This window comes from Haliotis rufescens, unplaced genomic scaffold, assembly GCF_023055435.1.
Source record: "Haliotis rufescens isolate VD_foot unplaced genomic scaffold, xgHalRufe1.0.p SCAF_20, whole genome shotgun sequence".
Classification (NCBI taxonomy): Eukaryota; Metazoa; Mollusca; class Gastropoda; order Lepetellida; family Haliotidae; genus Haliotis; species Haliotis rufescens.
The window spans coordinates 2400375-2428296 of NW_025963891.1; the positions used below are offsets into that span (position 1 = coordinate 2400375).

The 27922-nt window shown below is 38.5% G+C and overlaps 2 protein-coding genes across 9 annotated transcripts in view; one reads left to right on the forward strand and one right to left on the reverse strand.

Annotated features, from left to right (window-relative positions):
• Positions 1-1184, reverse strand: part of LOC124142732 (sodium/hydrogen exchanger 9B2-like) — a 43350-nt gene extending 42166 nt beyond the window's left edge. For 5 of the 8 annotated variants that reach the window (XR_007222508.1, XM_046511354.2, XM_046511355.2 and 2 more), the window contains exon 1: positions 1127-1184. The gene's annotated coding sequence lies outside the window, so the exon portion shown is untranslated. Of the gene's footprint in view, positions 1-851; positions 933-1126 lie in introns of those variants that run through there. The other 3 variants (XM_046511359.2, XM_046511356.2, XM_048400740.1) reach the window with 3 other exon arrangements.
• A 2018-nt stretch (positions 1185-3202) lies between these two features.
• On the forward strand, positions 3203-27731 carry LOC124142731 (AN1-type zinc finger protein 4-like). The gene is made up of 7 exons (XM_046511353.2): positions 3203-3645; positions 17587-17730; positions 20070-20259; positions 21109-21247; positions 21513-22454; positions 23430-23581; positions 24914-27731. The coding sequence occupies exons 1-7, from the start codon at positions 3543-3545 to the stop codon at positions 25047-25049; spliced, it is 1806 nt and encodes a 601-aa protein (XP_046367309.2). The 5' UTR covers positions 3203-3542; the 3' UTR covers positions 25050-27731.
• The last annotated feature ends 191 nt before the right edge of the window (positions 27732-27922 follow it).

Below are 27922 nucleotides of genomic sequence, written 5' to 3' on the forward strand. Positions count from 1 at the left end.
ATCTCCTAAACAATAGCAAATTCATCGAGATATCAATTAAGTTATGTAACCTAACTTGCACACTGGCATTGTTATTTCAGTCACTCCACTGTTCTTTCTTGCCTTTCACTTCCAAGATCTTTGACCCCTATAAATATTACCGTATTCAACGTAATAAGCGCCCCGCTCTAATAAGGGCCCACAGCGAGATTTGCTGATATATTGGCAAGTGAACAATCCCAATTAGCACCCCTTCGCATATAATATGCACCGCTTCTTTCCCCTATTCGCGTATAATACACAGTCGTGTGTTATATGCACCCTTTATTATTGGCAATTAAATTCTGGAAACACATATCTGTCGTATGTAAACATTTCAGGCTGTCAGCATAAACCACGAAATTTATCTTTCAACTCTGTTTTTTACACCAAAATAATATTTGAATAAGAGCCCCCTTTTTCTAATTTTGAGAGCGCCCTGGGCGCTTATTACGTCGAATACGGTATATAGGTTAATTTTATGATTAAGGTGTAAGGATAATTGAACTGCAAAAACGGTGCACCAAGAATGACACACACTAATCTGTATATGCATTCAAATTTAATTTTACCAAAGAAATGAAGAATGACACAATTTCGTAGATAGTCTCTTTAGAACAGACCTAGTTTGCGATCATGGGAAAATGTAATACTAGCCTTATATAAGAATCTTGTAGCAGCATTTACCAGAGACCATATATATATATATATATATATATATATATATATATATAACACATAGGCTATGGTCTCTGCTATATAAGAATCTTGTAGCAGCATTTACCAGAGACCATATATATATATATAACACATAGGCTATGGTCTCTGCTTACACATAGTCGTAGATATATTCACGGTCTCTGTTTATAAACAAATTCCCAAAGATGCATAAAATGTTTGGAGGAAACAAAACGTGCGAATGAAAACAAATAAGAGTTACCCCCCTTCGCCAAATGTACCTCACATTCTCTTCAAGTTTGACGAAATAAAACATAAAACGATATTTTCAGATAAAATGGCATATACATAATTTAAGCTATTTCTATCTCATTAATCGTTTACATTTTTCAGGGGAACAAACTAAAGTATTCTCCAAGAAAACACTCACATGTTTCTCTGCAAGGTGCTTGTTTTTTGTGATAAACGTCACGCTGTTAGTGTTGACGTCACAAGAACAAGTACGCTGGTTTATTACAAATATCAGATTGCTGTCTGAAATTGGATTTTCGAATTGAGAAGGGCTTCAACACGTACTGACCTCTTCCAAAACAATTATATCGGAAACATCTACAATCAAATTCTCAAGATAAATTCAGATGTGTTATACATTAAAACAAAATGTCCATATATTGTGTTTTTTCACAAGTTTCTGGGTGGAATTAGATTACTGACTGTTAAGATAAAGATACTATCAGCAGTGTGATGCCCTTCATCAAACTCGTTGCTATATGGCCACCGACGAGGAGCTGTATCTGAATCTAATCAATCCATACAGTTCTTTTTGACACAATGTCATTTCTACTCGTCTTCATATCAGTGTGTAATTTCGAACACCCCAAATCATTATGATATCTAAAATAATTAACACGTTTTTTTAATGGTATTGTCACTTTAGGAAGTCGTATAGACTCCATCAAAGGAAAAAGTCAGACTGCTATGACAGAAGAAGAATAGGAAGAAATATATTTTATTTGTGTGTCACATGTTGTATTACACGACATGATAAGTTACGATAAGTCACGAAAACATACAACATTGCAATATGAACAATATAAAAGCATCAGTTTAGAATTGCTTAAAAAATATTAATAAATGTTCACATTAAATTTCTACATTCACGTAATACGTTCACACACACGCACGCGCACGCACACACACACATATGCACACACTGTTGCACCTACACATACACGTACGCATGTAACACACGCACATTACACACGTACCCATTACAAGATAACATAAATTAAGACAGATAAGGATTGGACCAATAGATAGTCCAGGCAAGCTGGAATCAGGTCATTCAACGTAGGAGTAATTGCACCATTCACGTCGAGAATTACCCTAGACGGGAGCCCAGGGACAAAGGAGTCTGTACAGTCTCCTTGCTTAAACTCTAACTGTAAAAACAAAAATGAGTCAAATGTTAATACTACACACCACTCGGACAGAAACTGTACTGTCAAACAATTCTGGCTATTTATGAGAAAAGAAATATCTGTATTATGGTGTGTCTGAGACACTGGTGGATCCAGTATGTGGTATGTTATGTACAATATTAGAACTCCCCCTTTTCACTTTTCATGAGGGGCGGGCGGGTAGCCTAGTGGTTAAAGCGTTCGCTCGCCACGCCGAAGACCCCGGTTTGATTCCCGACATGGGTACAATGTGTGAAGCCCATTTCTGATGTCCCACTCCGTGATATTGCTGGAATATTGGTAAAAGCGGCGTAAAACCATACTCACTCCCTCACATTTCATGTTCAAGATCCGCCTTTCGACACGAAATTGCGGCATATGTCATTGTATCCCGACTGCTTGTCTGTCATACAGACCCTGAAACAAATATATCCAATACAGCCCATGCAAGTCTATAATGTTTGGCAAGTCTAGATTACTGCAGTATGAAGAAAGTCTCTGGGTTCCTGTTTATTATATTATATAAATATAATTTAACAACTGCTTTTGTCTGTAAAATATGTTCATTTCAGAGACTAGATGTTAGTTTACCCGACTGCGTCTTCTATGAAACACGCCGATTTTTGGGTCAGTTAGTTTAATGTTGCATCTCAATCATTGCTTGGTCAAGATTTGATTATTTATTGACTTTGGATACAAAATAATTGGAAAGCAACACCTACAGTCTCTGTAACTCAAACCGTCAGCTGATAATCTTGTACGAAGCGTCCACTCTACATTCCCCTACCTTTCTACTCACTTTATTCCTGTACATTGGAAGACATTATTCAATCAGTCCAATATCGTGTGTGGAATAAAATCGAGACTTTACTACTAACGTGCTGTGTCGACCTAACATATGTTTTCTATTACTCCTCTCGCTAAAGCAGATAGAACCGATTTGATCCACCCAGGATTGCGTGTGTAGGGATTTTTCTTGCCAATTCCGATTTCGTTTCTTATCAGATCCGAAACTTTCCGTGATAAATTGTTGTCAGTGACTACGACATACGGGCACTGCTAATGTCCTCGAATTCCTGTGTCCCTCCATGTTTTTATTCGGAGGTTATTAGTCAGCGTGCTATAAGTTTGTTTTTGACCTGGATTTGTATATAATCCTCTGAGACATCAAATGTGGACAAAAGGAAACTATCCATGATGAATTTGAAACCAAAATGGCGGTAACTTAGATTAAAACTAGGTGGGTGTGCTCTTTGTTTTGGTTTTCTGATCCCGATCGGGTTTGGAAATGAACGAAGGAAAATGACTGTCATCGAAGACGAAGATATATAACAGCGGAGATCCGTCGGAAAAAAGAAGGCCTCGAAAAATCGAGGACCTCTTGTGATGGAGCTGTTCATCGAAACACTAACAGGCACAGCCTTTGAACTTCGCGTTTCACCTTTCGAGACAATCATGTCTGTAAAAGCGAAGATACAAAGGTTGGAAGGTGAGTACGAATAAAGAAATGTCATTTATTACACGATGTGATTTGTGTAACTATTGTAATCTTATATCAGCTGCATTTACACGTAGCGATATGTATGATGCATTATATGCACAATAAAAGTAGGCCCAGGTAATCATATTTGAGAGAAATAAATCTAGGCCTGTACCACAGGTGTCAGTCGTAAATGCTGCAGAGTTGTGGCACAAATCATTATTGGGCTTGGACAATATTGTAAGCAGTAGGTCCTTGACTAAACTCCCATATGGGATAAACACTAGCCAATCTTGGAATTTCACAATTCTCACTTGAACTCTGATCTTGAACATGTTGGATACACATTGAAGAAACACCAGGCAGCACATAGTGACTTACATGTTGTTATCCTGCATAGTCAGTATTGCATTTATGCATGGGTCCAGGTTAACTAAAAGTTCCAACTTTTATTATGCCCATTGTCATATTAACTAGTACATCCTTCCAGCAAGCCCAAATTGCTCACAAGATGGCATCATACCTAGATATCATGACACCCTGTGATGTGTCAGTCCAGAGCCTGTTTAGTAAAATTTCTTCCGGTTTTGTAAGATCAGCTTATACCATGTATACTAAAATATGCTGAAATATAATAACCGAATACTTCTTCGGGCAGATAATTGGGACACTTGTTCTGATCACTTAAAGTTATATACAATTCTTTATCAATTTTGATATACGATATTATACATACAATGACAACTTGCTCCATAACCCAATGGAAACAAAAGGCCATGTGATAATGGTGGACAATCTGTTTTGCCATAATAACATTGTTTGCTACAGTCACATTTCAATTTATGGTCATCACTTGTCAAAGTTGTTAAAGGTGTACCAGTATTTCTGTATTCAATGAGGGAGTAGGTTAAAACTTAACGTCACATCGGCATTATTTCAGCCACATAGCGGCGAGTTCTGTATTCATTTTAAGTCAGAGATGAATTATGATAATATGCATGAGAGGCCTTCTGTTTGTTTTCTGTCAGTATGATCATATGATGATCAGTTCAAATGTTTGTGAAAAACACTTTTGTGGGTTTTTTTTCTTATCATTATGCTAATGCATTAGAAACACATGATGTCCGAAAGGTTAAAATATCTGCGGGCAGCATTCTGTAGTGCTGTATGGAAGATCATTCTATAAGACAGGAGCTGTATGGGAGAATGATCATTGACCAAACTTGGCAAAGGACTTCAGTTTATGAGGTGGTCCAGTCGAGATGTTGATGATCGGAACATAAGTCACATGTTTGCACTGTAGGGATGGATAATTTCAGACAGTGCCAGTCCATGAAGAGATTTATGTGTCAAGCAAAGAATCTGGAAGTCAATCTGGGCTCTGACAGGCAGCCAGTGGGGGTCCCTGGGCACAATTGTTATGTGCTCATGTCATGTTTACTGAAATATCTAACTGTTATGTGCTGTATGAATGTTACTTGTCTGTCATCATTTGATGCTTGAATGACATGAATAAGGAAATAATTGTTGCATGAAATAAAACAGGAAAATATGTGCATGACATGTAGGGAAAGAAAAGTGACAATAGTTATTATCAAGTATTGAGAATGTTAGTGTTTGCATTGAAGCATGAACATGTTAATGGTCAAGGGTCTTTGTTCATAACAATGATGTTGAAAAATTGGAGAGTTGCAGGGTCCAAGGCTTCTATTTCAATGTCAGCAAACCTAGAGGATCCCTATTACCCTCTTTCTTATGCAACACAGATACCACACAGTGTTGGGAATGACTAGCAGTTTTCTTTCTAAGTCATGAAAATGTAGTAATGGCTAATATTACAGAAACACTATTCAAATTCATACAAATTGTGGACTAGTTAGATTTTATTCATGGTGTTTACCCCTGCCACGTTCTTATTATCCCCCGCCCAACAAAGTTGGCGGGGATATAGAAACAGGCTCCGTATGTCCACCCGTCACGTTTCATTTCCGGAGCATAACTCAGAAACTGTTCGATATTTTTTCATGAAACTTTGCAGGTCTGTCAATACATGCTGAACTGGTGCATTTTGCTATTTAGAAATTTTTATTTTTTTTACGTTTCCATGGCAACAAGATGGACTTAGGTTCCAAACTCTTCTTTTTTTTACAATTTCCATGACAAGTTCCACCTCAGTTAAAAACGGTTAGGGTTTGTTTAGATTTAATTATGTCATAAATTCTGCAACAGGGGCGGGGGATGTAGCCAAGTTAGTGGCAAACTCTTGTTTTTTTTATATTCATAGATTTTGCAACATTGCATTTAAGGCAACGATGACTGGGACTGAATTTTGACATGTGAGGACAGCTATATATATCCCTTGTTTGGCGTGTTTTATTGTCAGTAGCTAGATTTGGACCATGTTACACATGTTTATCACAAAACTTGTCATAAGCAGATTTATCCAGATCTTTCTGGTTCTCATGAATGGTTTAACTGACTTGTTGGGAAATCAAGATATGCAGAGTTGAGATTACAGTGTACCATGTGCTGAATTCCCTGGAGGATTCAAAAGGATATACACAGATAGAAAAGTTGAACATGTTGAATGTTTGAAATCATTTTTCATAGATGTGAAAATAGCCCTTTGTTTTGTTTTCAATGTAAGGAACAATTCACTGATGCACAGTTCACCACTTGTACCATAAAGCATGAAAGTCAAGGGTTTTTTTTATGACCCTGGTGTCACTGAATGTCACCCCGATTGCATAAGATAGCAGAAAACCTAAGCATGCTCAAAGATCACCGACCCCCCTCATCATCAAACACTGTACCACATTATCCAAATCTTTGATACAATAGGAAATTTGAGACTTCATGGTGTATGATTTAACATATTTTAGCTTTCCAGGACCCAAGGTCAAAGTAGGCTTAGTCTTTCTCACAGAAAGAGGTGTGGCCAGCTGACTGATATCTGATGGTGTGTCCGATACATTCTAAACATGCTAAAGTATACAAACACTTGCAAATGGTGGAAGTTTGTTAATTGTCTTCTGTTCTTGTTTGTCAGTGATGGCCTTCAAAACTGTATCTGGATTTAGCTTTGAAAAGTCTGAAATTGGGTGACTGAAAGTTTGTATGAACCATGCACAAGGCCCAGAGAAAAGAAATGGTGTAGGACCATAATGTGAATTGAGGAAATCTGGATATACAGTAAACTATGGTTATAACATGTATGATGAACTCAAAGGGGCCACTAATTTAAGTTTGTTATATTCCTCTTTCCTTGTATGCATTTCGACCGTCTCACATCTTGGATCCAGTCATGTGATCACATGTTCCTCGATAAATATCTCGATATGAAGTGTGCACTGTACATGTACTATGTTTATTCATCATACATAATAATATTAAAAACATGTTTCAATGATACACAGACACAAGAGTCACTTGCCTTCATTCAGGAAGTCTGTGATTTTACTTTGTACATTTGTTGAAAGACGGATTTGGTCGAGTTTCGTCTCAATGTCATCAATACTATTATACACTTTCGATGATTAACCAGGGCAACTGAAAGAACTGACAAATGGCGTCTATATGGGTAGCCGTTTCAGATGGTGTGAGAAGTTCACATTCGCTCGGTAGTTCTGTCTCAAGTCATCATCGGAGTCGGAAGGGCTGGTGTTTTCAGTGTGTTTAACTTTAACTTTGTATTTAGGATTGATAAAATAGTCTTCATTTGTAGAAAATGTTTCAGGATCATGAAGCCTTCAGAGAGGAGATATTTTGATAGGATATGTCGCATTGCTTCAGATTTTGATTTAAGAATTTTAGATTCTTTGAATATCCCAGTTTTTTTAGAAGATGATGATAACGAGTTTCTTTAGGCACCATCATCAGCTCTGAAAATCTTGCCATTGTTGACAGTGTTGTGAAATAAGTACTTATCATACATAAATATGTATCATAAGTAAATACTCATCAAACAGATACACAGACAAGTAAAGCCATAATGTCATGCCAATATCCTGCTTCAATTCCCCACATGGGTACAATGTGTGAAGCCCATATTTGGTGTCCAAAATATTCCAAAAGCGTCATAAAGCCATACTCAGTCACAGATAAGTTAAGCTACAACAGCAAAACTTTCCTTACTTTTTGCGATCACTTTGAATGCTCGTGATGAGAAATGGTGCCAAGCCCCAATTTTCTTTTTATCATTTGCCCAAAAGGTGCACCCCAAACTGGTTCTGACTAGTGGTTTTTGGTTGGCAATATCTTATCTGATATTCAGCGATTGTGTTATATTTTCAACAGCGTATGAGGGGTGTTGTTCCTATTTTGTATCCAGTTACATTTCTTATTGAAAAGATTGTTAAATCAAAATATGTTCCTGCATATTTTCATTGAAACATATTGCATTTTGATTTGGATTTTGACTGATTGTACTGTAGACAAATATTTGGCAGTCATTGACTTAGGCAGTGTTAGAAATTAAGGGTTTCTTGAGGTTTGCTCCCATAGTATTTCAATCTAGGGAACTTCTAAATCTTCAAATCTTAACTTCAGCATGTTCAGGGCTCTGACAACGACCCCTTGACTTTCATGGTTAATATCAAAACACTATTTTGCAAATAAATCTGAAAATTATGCCAGTGGACAGGTTCAGGCCAGTGAACTCAAAAGTTTTTGTCCCAGACTGATTTATGTTATATATTTTGTCATGTGTTTGTATTATAATAACTGATGTTAATAATGTTGTTTCAGTGCTATTTTTTCAACTATTTATATATTGGTAAAACTGTTGCAAAATTTGTTGTATGTTTTAAAAGTTAGTTTGATGTAAAACCTGAACTTGAATTTTTATGTTCATGATGAATGCTGGGGAGTATGAGTGACTATGAAATTCACTGTGCAGAGTTGTGTTTCGTAGTTGTGCCAGGATGCAATGGTCAATGGTTAGAATCCCATATTTGCCGTCGTAATTCTTGAGGGTTTTGTACCATTCTCTCTTGCTCATGGGTTTTATTTACCGAAGTGCTGAACGCCCGAGACCTGTGTCATCTCGTTACACATACAGCATGTTAAGTTGGCTTGCTTTAATATAACTTAAATGTTGTTCACAGCGACATTTAATTAATCTCTCTGTGTCTTTCATTGCCACGCTGGAATTTCTCAGTGTGTGCATATTTGGACCTGAAACAGAAACTGATTAAATAGCAGTAAATGTTGCAAGTGTCATGTACACCAACTCATTCACTCACTCAAAGAAATATCCTTCTGTTTCTTGTGTTTTGTCTAAGCTATTCTAACTAACATCTTTATTATTGTACAGGTTTTGTACAAATCATGTGCTTTAATCTCATTAAAATCAGATCTATTACTCTGACGCGATACCTCTATGCATGGTGATCTGAGGACAGCTCCATACTAGGTGCCATCAGGTGAACATTCTGATTAGCCTGTTATCATAGAGGCTTCTAAATTCCTGCTATGAGTACGAAGTATTCCGACCAGCATGTCTGATTTCTGCATATGAAGAAGATTGAGCACAAGCCGAAACACCTTGCTCCGAATGTACATAATTAAGGCGATGCCTTTAGATAATTGTTGGTACTTTATCCAGCTAGTTGTTTCTGAGTGCCAAGTCAACTGTGCCCAAACAGGAATACCATTAAAAGAGTATTGTGTTCTTTGTTGGTTTTCCTTTTCACAAATCAAAATTTTCAAATTCGGTTGGTAATGAAATGAAGCTTTGTCATTTTGGAATGCTGACATCTTACTGGCTCAAGAACCCAAGCAACCTTCATTTAAATTGAGTGGTAAAAGTTCATTAAAGTTCACCTGAGACAATTTCCTATGGATGTATTTTCTGATCTTCATGCAGAGAGGTAACATATTGGGTAAAGGTGTGATTTGAATGATATTGGGGTATCTTAACCACAGGATAGTTTCAAAATGGTTGAATACATAAGCTGTTCATGTTTTTAGGCTGGTTCAAACAAGTAACTTCACATGTAGGTCAATCAACAGTTACACATGTGTACACATCTTTGCACAAGAAGAGTAAATCTTCCACCTATGTTCATTACACAAGACGGGGGCATGGGTGGCCCAGTCGTCTAAGGTGCTGCGATTTGCTGTGCTGAGTTGCGTTTCTTGGGCACGCTAGAAACCTATGATTGTGGGTTCGAATCCCGGTTCGCCCCGATTATGTTTCTAGGTTTGTCAGCACCATACCTGTGCTCGTGGGTTTCATCGAAGTGGTAAACGGCTGAGACCTGCATCATTTCGGGCTTTCCTCCCACATTAAGCTGACACGCCGTGATAAAACTGGAATACTGTTAAAAGCGGTGTTAAACCCAACTCACTCACTCATTACACAAGACATACATATATTTACTTGGCCTGAGTTATGGCATGATGCTTTATGGAGGAAGCAATTAATCACAGCTTCATGTAATTTTCTTACGCTTAGCTGGTCAATATGGCAGTGTTAACACACAGTTAAGTAGGACTTCTCAATGGCTATGATGAATAGATCACTAATTGAGTCCCTCGATTCCACATGGTTGCAATAAACTTTCATGCAACACAAGTTTTTCAAAGGCAGTCTAACAGGATTATCCCAGTAGAGACGATCTCCCCCGATACCTGTCCAACCTGCCTGATCCTTGATTATGATGATTAATACCTTAAGAAGTTCTTGTGTTGCCAGATTAGTTCCCCTGGCATGCTTGTACTGCTACAACTGTTGATATGAGTTTGTGTGATGTAATCACGGCTCGGAGCACTGAGGAGTGGCTCAGCTCACTGGGTGTCACTTCAGTTCTTTGTTCACTCTTTGTCAGTGGAGGCTACTTAGGCAAAGTGTACCATCTATTTACTGGTAGCTTGTTTTGTAGAAAATATGGCACCAAGCCATAAGACCTGACCAACAGAGGTGGCTGTGTTGGTTCTCCACAATCAGTGACAGTTTGTCACATATTGGTCATAATTCGTATGTGCTATAATGAAAAGGATTGTCTGTGTTAGTACAATAAGACTCTGTTTTTGTCAGGGAGTATTTTTGTTATTATTTTTGGGTCATGACATTGCATTCCTTTTTCAAACTATGCTGGGGTTAAATTTCACAAGTTTTACTTGACACTGGGCATGTGTAAGGTGACCTTTTCTAATTTTACAGTCACGTACAACACATGCACAAATAATTTGATTTTGTAATTTGTCAGTGCCTAACCAACCATGGGATTGGTTGCCAGCACCACCCAGTGTTCCCGCTGGCTTTTGAAACTGCCCGTCACTGTGGACTGGCATCTCTAAAAATTACCAGTCCCCCCTAATTATTGCCAGTCCCAACTTTCAACAAATAAAAAAACGTATGAAAATTATTTGGTTTTAATTCTTGCAACATCATGTTCAATGCAAAGATGTCATCTCTGAAATACTTTAGTTAGATCTATACGCCATCCACACAAACTTCAGTCACAATTTTCTCTTCTTTTTTTATATATTTCGAGACAAGTCACTACAAATGGATATTTAACCTAGAAATAGACACGGGGAACCCTGATGGTAACAGACAAGCCGACTTTAATATCACTGATGTTTTGTTCAACAACAAAGATTTATAAGGTACTTTATTTGCCGGTCCACAGGGACTGACCTAGGTATTTGGGTTTTACAGAAGAGGTAAGCTTCCCACACCTGTATCATTTTGGGCCTTCCTCCCACATCAAGCTGACATGTTATGATATAACTGAAATATTTTTCAAAGCAGTGTAAACTAAACTCACACTTGCCAACACAAACATTGTAGATGAACATTGTTTTCAGCACATATAAGGAAACTTGCTGAAGGAAGTAACTGAAAACGTTTCCTGTTTTCCACAATGAACTTTCTGAATGGTGAGCTAATGAAATGATTTTAGGGAATGCACATTGTAGACCATTTGACAGTTTGTCACATAACCAGTGATGAATTAGCTTCAGATAAATGTACTCACATGGTGACCCTGGAACGTGGATCCTGCTCATGTTCAACAATGAACTTGCTAAATGAAGACAAGAAATGTTGTTTTTTGTATCTGCTACATGTTAAAGCTCTTCATTCAACCAGTTGATGCATGTTCACATCCTCATGTTAGTTATTACTATCGCAGGACAGATAAACTATAGTAATAGGAAAGAATCAGTTGTTTTTTAACTTCTTTTGAGTAGCATATTTATTGTTCCCCCTTGACTTTTGTTCTTAATTTTCAACCATTGATCATCTGCTGTTAGTTAGATAATGTAAATCATGATCAGCTAATGATTGGTATTAACATCTGCAGGGTTTGGGCTAGTTGACTCAAAGTTTTGGGCACAGTCTTGTAATAAGTATATACCATATTACAGCATGAATTCATATACAGTTTGTAGTCCGATTTAAGACAAAAATTGTATCTTCTTCGTGTTTGTTTATTTTCCACCCTGCTGTTGAAACATGAGGTGACATGCTGTATACCTTCATTATCAGCTGTTACCACTAACAGGTTAGACATGTTGAAACAATCTTTTTTGTAATTGGTGTATGGGTTGTCTGTGAGAATGTCCCCCCTGCAGAGGAAGGTCCCCTGGAGTGTCCAGTGTTGGAAGCGTTAGGGCTGGGAGAAACCTGGCTCCCCTCCCCACCCGTCACTCCCTCCTAATTCCACCCTTCACTAGGTTGCCGGGAATCAAATGGAGATCATTTCAGGTGTGTGTTTACGTCTGTCAAGATTGGAGGCTCTTTGAAAGCACTGTGTATCAAGACATTATTATCCCACTAGGATTGTGAATGTAGATCTGTGGGACTAGTGACATTACCATACAGGCTATTACACCGACAGCCATGATAGTCGCCCTGTATTTGCAAGATAACTCAACTGTACCTAATGACTCTTTTCACTCTTTCCTTACCTATTGTAGGCCTATTTTAAAGAGAACATTAAATAGGAGTCATATCGTATGTATGTGTTTATTTCGTGGCCTGAGAAAAGTGTGGAAGTCAATATTTTCATTTTAGTATTAGTTTGCTTTGCTTTTATCAAATGATCAATTGTGGATGTCTCAGCAAAGCAATTAATCTGAATTTGTGTGACTGTAACCATGGTGATGTCGATGCTTGGGTGATGCAGTCATTAACACTTTCCCCAGTTTAAACAAGGTGGAACGGCTGACACTAAATAACAGTAATGTGAAACTGTTTTTGCTGATTAATCATTTTGGTTGTCGTCAGCTTTGAAAACACCTCACGACTAATGACATCTTCTCAAGGCAAGGACTATAAAAGTCCAGTTTCAACCCTTGCCGAACTAGGCTGGAATTATGGAGTTACATTTTGGCTGGACAAACAAGTCTATGCATAGTCCAATCAACATGGCGTAACGACATTGCCAGCCAGTTTGTAAACTGCCATGCAGGTTTCGGTTGATAACAGGATTGTCAAAGCATGTGTACCCCCAACTCAGCGTCAACAGATATTTTCCAAATCTTTTCATGTTTTAAATCAAGGTGCTCACATGATTTGATGCACTTCGCAAAGTAAGACGCATTGTATCACAATATAGCTTTTGACTATCAAACAGATTGTCTTGACTGCTGTTGTGTTTGAAACAAATGCAAGTGATATGAGAGGTGGAGTCTGACTGGTCAATAGGAGGGACATAGAAGGGATGTACCTCGTCTTAACCACAGGTAGCGCTACGATTGAGCCACAAAATTCCAGCCTAGTTCGGCGGGGGGACTGGAAGATGACTATTGACTGAGGATTAGTCACTTCAAATTCTTTTTGAAGAGTAAAAGCCAACTTCAGTCTATTTCCTATCCTGTATAATTTTTTTATGTAATATTATTTAACTCCTTTAGGATTAGAATAGGTCCACAGCAACTTGTTCCTGTCATAAGGGCAACTTAATGGATCAGGTGGGAAGACTTAATGACTTTGTGTCATTGTACCCCGAATACATTTAACTTGCTCTTTAGATCAATCACTGGGTTGTCTGACTCAGTCTTAATGACTTTGTGTCATTGTACCCTGAATACATTTAACTTGCTCTTTAGATCAATCACTGGGTTGTCTGACTCAGTCTTAATGACTTTGTGTCATTGTACCCCGAATACATTTAACTTGCTCTTTAGATCAATCACTGGGTGTCTGACTCAGACTTAATGACTTTGTGTCATTGTACCCCAAATACATTTAACTTGCTCTTTAGATCAATCACTGGGTGTCTGACTCAGACTTAATGACTTTGTGTCATTGTACCCCGAATACATTTAACTTGCTCTTTAGATCAATCACTGGGTTGTCTGACTCAGGCTTAATGACTTTGTGTCATTGTACCCCAAATACATTTAACTTGCTTGTTAGATCAATCACTGGGTTGTCTGACTCAGACTTAATGACTTTGTGTCATTGTACCCCGAATACATTTAACTTGCTCTTTAGATCAATCACTGGGTTGTCTGACTCAGGCTTAATGACTTTGTGTCATTGTACCCCGAATACATTTAACTTGCTCTTTAGATCAATCACTGGGTTGTCTGACTCAGACTTAATGACTTTGTGTCATTGTACCCCAAATACATTTAACTTGGCTCTTTAGATCGATCACTGGGGTGTCTGACTCAGACTTAATGACTTTGTGTCATTGTACCCCGAATACATTTAACTTGCTTGTTAGATCAATCACTGGGTGTCTGACTCAGACTTGATCATTTACAGTCTGTCATAATATAGCTGGTATATAGCTGAGTGGGACGAAAACAAATAACAATGTTTTGTATCCAAATCTAGTTGATGATGAAGGAAATCTGTTGAATTTCTCTAATGTAATGTCATGTAATCTAGTGTAAAGGTGCAGCTGGTGAATATGAGGAAATGAAACATACAGAGGTCATATCTGTGGAAGGGGAGACAACTGCTAGTGTAGCAGGTCTGTCGTGGTCAGTGCTTGAGACAGATCCTCATTGTCGTCTCTGTACCCACGCAGTAGGGGGTGCCTAGCTTCACTGATCAATACTCATCTAGGCCAACTCTGGTATCGATAGTTTTGTTTCTGCCTAGGACGTTCTACTGTTGAATAATCAAGTATGCATAGTAATGGGACTGTCAATCCTGCATGGGGTGGTTTGTGTATGATAAAGTATTACTGGTACATAGTAAAGTGACTGCCAGGCCCACTCCTGTTTGTGGTGGCTTATGTAGAATATCCCATAATTAGAAGACTGAGACAATTCACATTGTTTCTGTCATTAATATAGATTTCATGACATTGCGGGTTCGTGACTGTGGAGCTCCAATCTGTGGGAGGAATGTTGTTGTGGTGGGTCACAAGTACTCCAGTGTAGGAGGAGCTATTGATCTCCCGGGGCAGCCAGGGGCATTAGGAAGTTGTTTCTGACCTGGGTGGTCTGACATGCTATTTGGTTTATTGTCAATCAGACAATAAATTACATCTTCACCATTTGTAAAACCAGTAGTCCTTTGATGGTGCATGAACCTGATGGATAGTCACACATGTCACTAAGTATTATTGCGGAACAGTAACCTGAGTCATGAGGATAGGGCATATTGTCTAGTGATAGGGCATATTGTCTAGTGTTCAAGTCATTCTTGAAATACCCAACTGAGACCATACATAATTAATTGTTAGATTTCCACCGGGCCGCCTCACTACCAAACATCATGCCTCAGTTTATTGTCCCCAAGAACCTAAAGATGAGTGAGTGGGTTAGTTAGGTTTAACGCCTTTAACTCTATTCCAGTTATATCACAATGGGTCACCATTATGTAAGGAAAGCCTGAAGTGATGCAGGTCACAGACGTTTGCCACTTTGGTGGAAATCATGAGCAGGGGATCAAACCACATGTTTTGCCTTGTGTCTTTTCTTGATGAATGTGTACATAGCCCTACAAACAAATTATACTTCATCGTGGTCATGTGAATCACATTTGTTGTCATTTTATTGACATATGAGCAACAGTTTGTTAAAAATATATACAACAAACTATAATTTTTTTATACATGGATGATTGTTGAATAATTTGTTGAAACTGGTGTCAAGATAGTACTGATGCTACAGTTTTGCTGACTTGGCTCTAAACCTGAAATATTTTGAAACATTAACCATCAACTCTCACCTATTGTCAAATAGTGATATTGGCCCTTAGTAGCAATTGCTGTCAATGTATTGGTTGCCACTTTACAACAAAACTCTGGTCCACCAGACAAATGTCAGTAAACATTAGCAGTGGTTTTAAAGTCAGAGTGTCATGACTGGCAAGTAAAAATGTGAAATGTTAGTCTCCTTATTTTGTCGACCTTAAACTGAATGAAAGGACAAAGTTGCAGAATTTTGTGACCTAACAATTGTGAAAACCTTTCACATTTAGCTTGTTAAGACTGATATTCTGTAGGACCAGAGTTGAATTGATCCTATTGAAGTGTGGGTTCACGATTATTATCCCCCGCCCAACGAATTTGGAGGGGATATAGAAACGGGCTCCGTCCGTACGTATGTACGTCCGTCTGTCCGTCCGTCCGTCCGTCCGTCCGTCACGTTTCGTTTCCGGAGCATAACTCATAAACCGTTCAATATTCTTTCATCAAACTTTGCAGGTCTGTCAGGTACATCCTGAACTGGTGCCTTTTGCTATTGAGAAATTTTAGAAATTTTTATTTTTTACGTTTCCATGGCAACAAGATTGACTTAGGTTCTGTGAGGGTAGGGTTCGTTTCCGGAGCATAACTCATAAATCACTCAATATTCTTTCATCAAACTTTGCAGGTCTGTCAGGTACATGCTGAACTGGTGCCTTTTACTATTGAGAAATTTTAGAAATTTTTATTTTTTACGTTTCCATGGCAACAAGATGGACTTAGGTTCTGTGAGGGTAGGGTTCGTTTCCGGAGCATAACTCATAAACCGTTCAATATTCTTTCATCAAACTTTGCAGGTCTGTCAGGTACATGCTGAACTGGTGCCTTTTGATATTTAGAAATTTTAGAAATATTCATTTTTTACGTTTCCATGGCAACAAGATTGACTTAGGTTCTGTGAGGGTAGGGTTCGTTTCCGGAGCATAACTCATAAACCGTTCAATATTTTTTCTTCAAACTTTGCAGGTCTGTCAGGTACATGCTGAACTGGTGCCTTTTGATATTTAGAAATTTAAGAAATATTTATTTTTTACGTTTCCATGGCAACAAGATTGACTTAGGTTCCAAACTCATCTTTTTTTTACAATTTCCATGACAAGTTCCACCTCGGTTAAAAAAGGTTAGTGTTTGTTTAGATTTAATTATGTCATAAATTCTGCAACAGGGGCAGGGGATATAGCCACGTTAGTGGCAAACTCTTGTTAACTTATAAACCAAGGTTCAAAAGTAACAAGGCCACCAGTGCAAGATGTGTTGAATTCACTTAGGACCAGTGACAACAGCTGCAGTCTATCACTTTTATCATTATGACATGAAAGCAGCTCTGTGGCCCATCCTTTTTGAGGACTAGTAAACATACTATTATTTACTTCTCCTGCATTACTCCTTAATGCCTCCACTGCTTACCTTATGATAGTAACTCAAATTAAAGCCAAATAGTGTGGACCAAAGTAAGACACAACATGTCTGTACGATGAAAAGCAGAAATGTGGTGAGACCTCCGGCGATCACGTGACAGCTGTGCGAGTTGGTCCTCAGGCAGATAGACTTGATTGGAAACAACTTTTTCTTCAGTTTTGGACCATTGCACAGGGCTGTTTCTGTCATAAGGTTAACAGTAGATACATTAAGGAGTAATGCAGGATAAGTATACAAATGTGAAAAATATTTAGATTTTACTAAAGGTAAATTCTAACCCTGTTAACATTAAGTGACAAGGGTAGAGTGTTTCCATCCTGACCATGAGGTGTATTTTGTGATGCAAATGGTGTTCCTCTCGTTCCAGGCATCCCGATCTCCCATCAGCATCTCATCTGGCAGTCGGTGGAGCTGGAGGACGAGTATTGTCTGCATGACTACAGCATCCACAATGGTGCCACCCTCAAACTGGTCCTGGCCATGCGGGGAGGTCCTATCAACACTCGCCGAGGTAGGCAGGCCAAGCCAGCAAATATTAGGGCCTGGACGATACTTGCATGTGCGCTTATCTGTGGTCCCTAAGTGATTATGTTCGTAACAGGATGGCCAAATACCTGGCACACTGATGATTTATAAATGGCAGTGTCGAGTATGGCACAGTGGATGAAAATACTTGTTTTCACTTTTCACTACTTATTTTCACAACTAATTTGTGTTTAGTGTAAGTTATTGAAGCAAACGCTGAAGATTAGAATTGATATTTTTTACTAAGTGTGAAACTATATACTTGCATCAAGAAGTAAAAAATCATGATTCACCGATGCATCAGTGTATCGTCCCACCACTGGCAAGTATGCTACTTAACTTTGCAGAGGAATACTCATACTTCTGAGGGCAGCTACTTATAGAAATTTCATGGCTATATTTGTTTAATAAAATCCTAAACAAAACATCTTCAACTCATCAAAGGAATCATCACATTTAATCCCCTCTTGGACACTCATCCATATCAAAAGTTGTGACCTACAATATCTGTACTTAATTCCATTGGACATTTCCAAGGGCTTTCAGATCATGACTTCTGCAATTAATGATTTTGTACAGATTGATTACTTAGGTATATGACAAGAGTAGGGTTGGCAATCGATATATATCATAGAGATCAATAATCCTTGACTAAATGTCGTTCAGTTATCGATAAATATCGGAGAAGTAACTTTGAGCAAATATGCAAAAAGCTGAGAGAGATAACAGCATGTTTCTTATCACTTGTGAGTTTTGATACATTTATGCATGGATTACTTTGTGGAAATTTTAGAACATGTAGATATGACCAAATCAGTTGCTTTCCATCTTTGGCAGTGGACAAAATAAGTCTGCTTTGGTAAATTAAAACTTAATTTCATCACAAAAGTTTATGTAAGATATTGATGACACAATTTTCATATCGATAATTGTTAAGATCTCTTCTCATCAGCGATACTTCAGAAATGGGGCTGGGAGGGCATATAGGAACGGAGTTCGTCTGTCTGTCCATGCGGTTCTCAAAGGGGACAAACTTTCTCAAAAACTATTGAAGTCAGAGAAATGAAATTTTACACACCAATGTTACTGGTCGTGGACTCAAATGAGCTCGAAAATTGGTGTTGTCAATTATTTCGTTGCAGAGTTATTGCCCCTTCCCCTTGCTTTTCAACTTAGTGCATACTGCATGAAATGGGGACAAGTTTTCTCAGAAACTACTTAAGTTACATGAATGAAAGTTTGCCTGCTTATCTAAGAGACAAGAGACTTAGTGAACAGTTATGGCTATTGCTCCGTGCTTTTCATATTAGTGGATAGTGTGTGCAATGGGGACACACTGACCATGTTATTTTACTTGGTGCATAGTGTGTGTTCAGAAACTACAGTTATCTTATCTAAGAGACACTTATCAAGACTGAGGGGTTTTTTCCAGAGAAGAGGCCTTTTGTGTGTATTAATTTCACATTTAATCATTTTTTCTGATGACATAAATGATAAAGCGACCCAAGTGCCTTTCTCTTTTTAATGTTTTATGGGACTCTTTTTTTATAGTTTATGTTTACTACTATATGAACAAATGAAATTCTAATCTGCCTTATGGTGTGGGATAGTGATAATGCCTTTTTCTTGATATCTACAAAATTTGGATACAATGACATGCACAAACAAAGTCAGCAAGCCTGACCACCCGATCCTGTTAATAGTCTCTTTCGACAAGCATAGTCACCTCTTATGGCAAGCTTGGGTTGCAGAAGACCTATTCTAACCCGGATCTTTACGGGTCATCTGACATCACTGACAATGTGTGTTTAGATCATAATTGAAGTAGACATGAAACAACGACTGTTGTTAATGGTGTAACAGTTAGCTGATATTTTATGAAACACAGTGCTTTTCGTCTGTAGTGTGTTCTGTATCGAAGGAAATATTGTTGAATTTCCAATCAAGTACTAGTGACAGTCCGTCATATGTTAATTATACAACAAACATTATTCCAGGTTCAGTCTATTGTTTTATTAGCAACAATTATGTCATTCATTTTTTGCAAATGGCGGCATGTTTGCCATGTTGTAGATCACTGTTTTAAATGAAATAAGATTTCCATGCGTTGTCAAGGTGTTTGTGTTGTATACATGAACACTCATTTTTCTGATGAGGGATGAACAACGTTTGCACTGTGCTGAAGTCGATGAGATATCCATGACAACTATGTGAGAATATCACAAAATCGAGGCCTAAGTCAATCCCTGTTAAAATTCAATATTTCTCAAGCTATGCCTGCGGTTCCGTCGCTGCTAAGTGATGAGGATGTGGTATTTGTTACAGTCCCGGTTGAGGATACTGCTCTCAGGGAAATGGCAGAGTATATGGAAGCCAATCGTGAGGAGATCCTGGACAAGTTGCCTGGCAACCGCCATGTGACCCTCCTAGTTTTTCGGGAGGGAGATCAGTTGAACTTCTTCCGTGTTGTAGACCGAGGTGATGGGACACTCACACCACTTTCAGAGTCTCTCAGGTAGGTGTTTTTATGTGTCATAGATTTCTGGTTGCTATGGCTTCAAAGATTTCTGGTATTTATTATTGTCAGATGTGAGTGAAATTAATATCTTCAACCTGAGACAGGATTACTGAGATCAGGTCTTTGATAGTCATTTAGAAGTTGGTTCACATTTAACAATTTCAGTACCAGGGTATGTGCATGTGCAGACAGTTTCTCAATTGATCTGTGTACTACGTTCATGAAAACTGTCTTAAAATAAAAGGAACAATGCCCTTAGTACTCAGGTCATTATGTTGAACCAGTGATTTTGACACAAAAAGCTGCATGTAGGCCATTGACTTGGACCCACGAAAAGTCAAGGGCAAAAGTCAGCAAGTCAAATCAACCAAAATGGCAGACAAACCATAACAACAAATCAATGCAATACCATTCGTGATTGGATGAATACCGGGTATATACAATCTGGCCAATAAAACATTAGGTTTTAAAAGCGCTTGACTAAGTCACGATGGCTCCTGAAAGCGTTTCCCTTTGATACAGAAAGTGCAATGCAAAGCCATGTGCTGCCCAGAATTTTAATTACAAATTTTGATGGCTGTGCATTGTTTTGTTGTAAGATGTTTTACTGTTCTACTGTAAGCAGGACTAATCCTTACTACTTACTTTTTAATTATTAAATTATAATATGAGTGAAGCCTTGCTTAGCATTTCTATCGTTCAAAAGTCGGACTATTTAAACAAACTATCGGTCAAATTGAAATTTTATTGGTCTATGACCGGTGACTGAAGGCCATCTGAAACTCTGTGAACAGGAGTTATGACTGTCTCACCATGAGTGCCTATGTACTGTGTATTGTGTTGCAGTGCCTCGGTGTACAACTTCAATGAGGAGGAGGAGGAAGATGACTCGTCGCCAAAGGAGAAGTCCGAGGAGAATGACAAGATGAAGCAGAAGGTGACACAGCTTCGCCTCAACATGGAGAAGCTGACGCTCACCAAAAAGGTCAGGTCTTACTGCCGGTATTACTTAGTATTTGGTCTGTAAAGACTGCTTCTTCATCATAACTGTCCTCTAATTGGCCTAAATTTTATCCAATAATAATGAGGGAGTTGGATGAGACTTTTAGATGCTCTGCCTCCTCTGATTGGTTATTGTGAGAGATGACTTGACTAAGGTAATATACACAAAATGTGAATATGTTCGCTACATGACCATGATATTTGTAAGCTTTATTAACAATGAACATATGCCTACATTTGTGTTTCAGAAACCACCAAAGCCCCCTTCTTCAGGTCACTCCAGCCATTCAGGTAGAGCCAGCAGTCGTCTCCGACTGCGCCAGTTGCCGAGCGCCGGTCGACCCTACAGTAACACCCTCAACAAGAACACAGTCCTGCCCTCTGTCGGCTGCACATTCCCTGCCACCCAGGGTGTCTATGATGCAGACACTGCCATTGTAGATGTAGATGGGGGGGCTGGTGCTCTCCTCGCCTCGCCGTCTGTGTCATCAGTTGTAGCAGTGGCAGACAAGGCTGTGGAAACATTGTCGACTACGACAGATTCCATGGACAAACTTGGTCAGCCTCTTCACATCTTGAAAGAGGACAGTGCTCGAGTGTCACCCCCGACAGCTCTATCAGAAGTAGGGGAGAAAACGTCAGTGGATGTGAATACGGATGAAACGGTGAAAGTGGACGATAGTGATACCACTGCTAACTCTCTCGTGAACTCTGTTTTGAAGCGGGACCTATACCGGTTGAGTAGCATGACAGACTCCACGCGTTACCTTCCCTCCACTTCTTCTGCCTCACGGCGAAAGGACTTCACTTTTGAAAGTTTCAAGGAGTCATTTCGACCTGCTACGTCCTCTAAGGACAAGGTCAAAGTGGCAGCCGATCATTCCTCTGATAATTTCAAACGTTCTTCTTCAAGCAAGAGAGACATAAGTTTAGGCCTGCGAGATTCCGTACTGCGACCCACCACCTCAAGTCGCTATGGTGGCCTGGATATGAGAAGGAAGGAGTATGCGCTGGAAAGTTTGTCAACAAGTGAAGCCAGGACAGTGTCTGGCATACTCAGACAAGCCTCCATAGAAAAAATAGGATCTTCTCATATCGGCAACTTTGTGTCTAGTGCTAGCAAGTCTCGTCTGAGTAACTATTCGGGCTTTCAGGAAGGAAGGGTACCAACGCCTGAGGGAAGGTTAATGGTGAGTAATGATGTTATTATTTTTGTAAAAATAACCTTGAACACTGAATGTAGGAATTTCATATTTTCCATCTTCCCGAGGCAAGAGAGTTAACTGACTTTAAAAGTCCAGTTTCCACCCTTGCCGAACTAGGCTGGAATTCCTGGGCTCGATCGTTGCGCCACCAGTGGCTTTTACAAGTTATGTCCCTTCTATGCCTCTCCTATGGACCAATCAGATTCCAGCTCTCGTATCACTTGCATTTGCTTTAAACAAAATGGTCAAGACTATCTGATCGACAATCAAGATCTACATTGTGATAAAACGGGTCTTACATCGCAAAGTGCATTAAATCACATGAGCACCTTGATTAAAAACTTGAAAAAATATCTGTTGACAACAGATGGTGTTGCAGATGCTGTGCAAATCCTGCAATCGACCAAACTCTGCATGACAGTTTAAGAACCACATTTCGATTTGCCTGTTTTTGATTGGACTATGCAGAGACTCGTTAGTCCAGCCAAAATGTAACTCCATAATACCAGCCTAGTTCGGCAAGGGTGGAAACTGGACTTTTATAGTCAGTTAACTCTCTTGCCTCGGGAAGATGTTATATTCAGACAGATTGAACTTTGACTGATCAATGAACTACATAACAAGAAGTCACTATTAGCCAATCAGAAAGAAGCTTTCTCAGGCTATTATGACAGCAGTTTCAACTGGAAACTTCCATTCTAGACCACGCTTTGAAAAATATTTAGACATAGATCTTGATTAAAAGTCTGAAATATCATGGTGCATAGGCCTAGAGAAATTTGAACTGGCATATTATCATGTTATTAAATGCATAGAAAGACATTCTTGCTCAGTTCTCTAGCACTCAGCACTGTTGATTTGATGTACATCTGGACATGATCAAACCCCCGATTCGCCTTTATTAAAGCACACTCACTCACTCACTCACTTACTCACTCACTCCTGGTCTCCTCCCTCTAGTCGGGCCATCTCCAGCGCCTCTCTGCGAGCCGAGATGGTCGCCTTCTGTCCCCAACACACAGACTTCCTCCAGTCAAGGCCAAGAAGAAAGCATCCAAAAGGTGTTATGTGTGTGCCAAGAAGACCGGACTGGCTACAAGCTACCAGTGCAGGTAAGATACACCAAATGTTCAAGGATTTGGTCTATTTTTTAGTTCAGGCAGTCGGCCCAGTCATCTAAGATGCTGCAGTTTGCTGTGCAGAGATGAGTGCTAGAATCCTGTGGTCATGGGTTTGAACTCTGGTTAGCCCTGATTATGTTTCTTGGTTTGTCAGCGCCGTACCTCTATGGGTTTCACTAAAGTTGTGAACGTCCAAGACCTTCATCACTTCGGTTTTCCTGCTATATGTCGTGATATAACTGAAATACTGTTCAAATGTGCTCACTCACTATTTCTTAGTAAAGGGGAATCTCAGTTAGAACTTGGGGTGGTTCAAGGCATGTGGCACACTGCACTTGATTTCCAATAATTTTGCACGAGCTCAGATGCCTTTTGCCATTTTTATGTATGGATTTCAATGTTTGATTGAAGAAAATGAATCATTTACACACTCAATGCACTTGTATTTCTTACCAGAATAGAAATGTCATCTTTCTGTGACATGTAATCAAAAATTTTAATTAGTTTTATTTGATTCCAACAAACAGCCAGAATTTCAATGTGTATACATCCAGCGTTACGAGTGCTGTAGTCCTCGTCAAACTGCCCAATGGTTAACATATCATAAGGACTACATAAGGTAGTAGAAATTTGCCCTTTATAAGGCTTTTGCTACTTGTTATCATTATAAGGACTAGTGGACTAAAAATGTTAGTTTCTACCCCTGACATCATGTACATAGTATAGGATAGAATACTGTGCTTCCTGCAAAACACTGTATGTTGACTTGAATATTCCGCTGATAGCTAAAGTGGTGTACTAGCCATGCCAGCTTGAACAACACAGCTGATTGGTAACCTTGGTAACTCAAGACATTGATCATGTCGATGCACCGATAAATTGAGGCCGACAAAGATGTGGACTTTAAACATTGTCATTTTCTACAATTTTCGTTTGTCCTATAAATTGAGGGGAAATACTACTGAAACACAGGTTCAGGACTGCTCAATTCTTTCATAGTACTATTTTACTATAGATCTAGTTAATCTGTCATGACGACAGATTACGTATAGTAAAATGAAAGAACCTGGTGGTCCCATTATATTTGAGTAATATATGTCCCAGCTATTGTCATTTCTGTCAACAAGATTACCACTATCAGGAACCCTAAACTCAGCAATACCAAGAATATATATGAACCATTAAGGAGAGGTAGATTTTAAGGAAAACCAAACAATTTACCTTATTTAAAGCTGTCCACACTTATAACTGTCTGTTATGATTTTGTTAAATAGTATTATTGTTTATGATTATTCCTGAATTTGAAATTTCTTTTATTTGCAGGTGTGGCAACAACTTTTGTGCTACCCATCGCTATGCAGAGTCCCATGACTGCACATTCGACTACAAAACCGAGGGTCGCAAGCTTTTAGAACAAAATAATCCTGTTGTTAGCGCACCCAAATTACCCAAAATCTAATACACAACCATGTGTAGTAGTGAGTATAGTATTTTATGAAGTACCTCAGACATATTTACTAAACTGAATTATACATTTGCAGTTAAGTTTGACTATATCCTAAAATTTACAACTGAAGTAATGTTACAGTATATACATGCTAGTATTGTTTGCCTTGGTTTGGTTGGATATTATGGTTTTGGGAATTTGAATGCTCCAAGAACATATTTCACAGATACATTGTATCTGGGATGGATGGTATGTTCTTACTTTCACATATTTGAAAATGAGACCTCTACAGTATTGAAACAAGGACACTGTGCTTTTAACAACCTCAGTGCTATACATGAAGTACCACTGGCTATGTTAGGTGCTGTTGTTATGACTATCGGTTGACATTACCAAACATAGAAACCTTATTGTTGTCTAGTGTAGAACAGTGCATGCATTCATTACTCGTGTTGAATTGTTAGAAGTGTCATTTTCAAATGTGTGATGTGACCTGGTGATGTAAGATGCTGAGGGCCATTCATTGGTCGGGGAATCGGTACAGAGAATGTCTTTCAGTGGTCATTGTGATATCATCTATATTATGTTTTATAAACTGTCATGGTTACATGTATATGTTGGTACCAAGGAGAGGAATGGTACACATAGAATATTTCAATATTACATTTCCAAACAATCATGCTGCGTTCCATATTTGTACTGATAACAAAATGGTTGTGAATTAGGGCATTTCATTAGTATGATTAGAAGAGGCTGCTTGGGCGATGCTTTGATGAAGAGAGTTCATTGAAGTTGTCACTTTCATACGTTATGGTATGTTCAAAGTGTGTACCTAAATCTAACTTTGATGGAGTGGTAATGTTTATTTTGATCACAGACAGTTGTTGGTTTTAAGCCTTTTGAAATGTATCTTCTCAGAGATTTATTTTTCATTCCTTTTAGCTAGAAATTAGCTATATATGTCGTTGTCCATTTTAGGACATGAATGTTTATGATACTGATTGCATGAGCCCAGAACAATGGTGAAATGAACTTCATTATCACTAGGCTAGCAGGGTGTTATCTTGGGTGCATTATGCATGGTCAAATTTTAATAGATTCAAAACGGTGTTCAATTATTTTTATTTCTATATTTTATTACAAAATGATTGTTTTCCACAACATTTATATTTTGCCATCGACTTTTATAAAGTTGTTAAGCTGTACAGGAAATATTTGTTTATTGGGTGAAATATTTGAAATCAAATAGCTGAAACTCATGGTGAAGTGTGATTTTGTTGCAGGTATTATTTCATCTAAAGATATGTGATGAAATATTTCAACCAGTAAACATACTGAAACGATGGTTTCTTTTCCAAGATCAATATCATTTGTGCTTTTGGATAAGCATGCTTGTATTTTATCATGTGTATGCAACACTACGTTGAAGACATTTATTGGTTTTATCTTTCTTAATTAACTGAAAAGTTTTATAAGATTGAGGCACGGCTTTGAATTTATTTTAGATTCCATGTTCCTAATCATTTACTGTGACTATATACTGTATGCCGAGTCAAGGACTGGAACACTACCAATCACAACAAATGCCAAGATAATGTGCAGGGTCGTCTTGATAGTCCGGATGTTTGTTTTGACTGGTAGTGAACTGCTGTTCAAACTAAACGTCGCCTTAATCACAATATGGGTGTGAAAATGTAGCAGCACATCCCTGATCGTGGAGATGTTTGTTGTATGGAATAGTACACTTCTTTTCAAAATAAAATTCCCCTTAATCATATGGGTGGGAAAACTTTGCACCATGCCCCTGATCGGGGTGATGTTTGTTTTGACAAGTAGTACGCTGCTGTTCAAAGTTAACATCCCTCAACAACGCCCAGGGTGCTAAGACTCTCTTGCCATGGCTACAATAGTGTTGACATTTGTTTTGACCAGTAGTGTAATGTGAGTGTCTCCTGAATTCTGCTGTGTGTGTGATGCTAGGATTCTGGCTGTACGTTAGAGTGGCCTGCTACACCCGAGTGGTGTGTCGCCTGTATCAGATCAGATCACAGTAACTGATATTACCTATTTCTTTTCTTGTTTATTTCGACTTACAGGGAACATGTATATGTCGAAAGTGATTTCTTTCCTTGTTGATGCTCTGTTGTATTCATATCTATGATATCTTTGCTATTTTCAAATGAGTGCATTCAATACATTCTGATGAAATGATCAAGGTATAAATTGGAGGCAGCGAAATAAGGTCCTTATTGAATAATATTCTTAACCCTTTGTGAATGTCAGCAAAATGAAAATGACAATACAGGTGAATCACTTCATTATGAATTAGGTTCTTAAACAGATTTTAAGCAGATTTTAATCATCCTGTTTTGGAATAGCTGGTCTGTTGGATTTGTTAGCTGCAATGAGTGTGTGAAGTTACTTCTGATGTAATGAGATGGGCCATGTTGTCCTTGTTTATTCATGATGCTTGTTAAGAAACTGGCTACCAAAGATATTGATATATACAAGCGCTAGGTATACCAGGGTTTAGGTGTGGGATCAGCAGCCTTCGGCCAAACTCAGTTCTCTCCCTTTGACTAGGTATATCTGGTACTCTCTGAATGGCATCTTAAAAAGAACATTCTTCCAGACTCTACTGTGATTTGATATTGTGCACTAACATGAGTGTGAATAAATTGTACAGACTATAAATGCTGTGTTTTGTCTTTTCCGTTTTATTCACCACTGAAGGAAACACAAACCCACGATATTCACCACTACAAATGACAGCCATGACTTAACCAGCATGAACTTTCATCATGAAAGTTCTGGTATGAGGACCAGTCTTTTCTCCAACCACTTCAATTCATTGTTGACTTATGAAGCGGTGTACCAGAAGGTAT

Coding starts and splice junctions, on each gene's coding strand:
- LOC124142731 (XM_046511353.2), top strand. CDS start 3,543: ATGGAGCTGTTCATCGAAACACTAACAGGCACAGCCTTTGAACTTCGC. Junction 20,260..21,108: donor CCACTTTCAGAGTCTCTCAG/GTAGGTGTTTTT, acceptor ATTGTGTTGCAG/TGCCTCGGTGTACAACTTCA. Junction 21,248..21,512: donor AGCTGACGCTCACCAAAAAG/GTCAGGTCTTAC, acceptor TTTGTGTTTCAG/AAACCACCAAAGCCCCCTTC.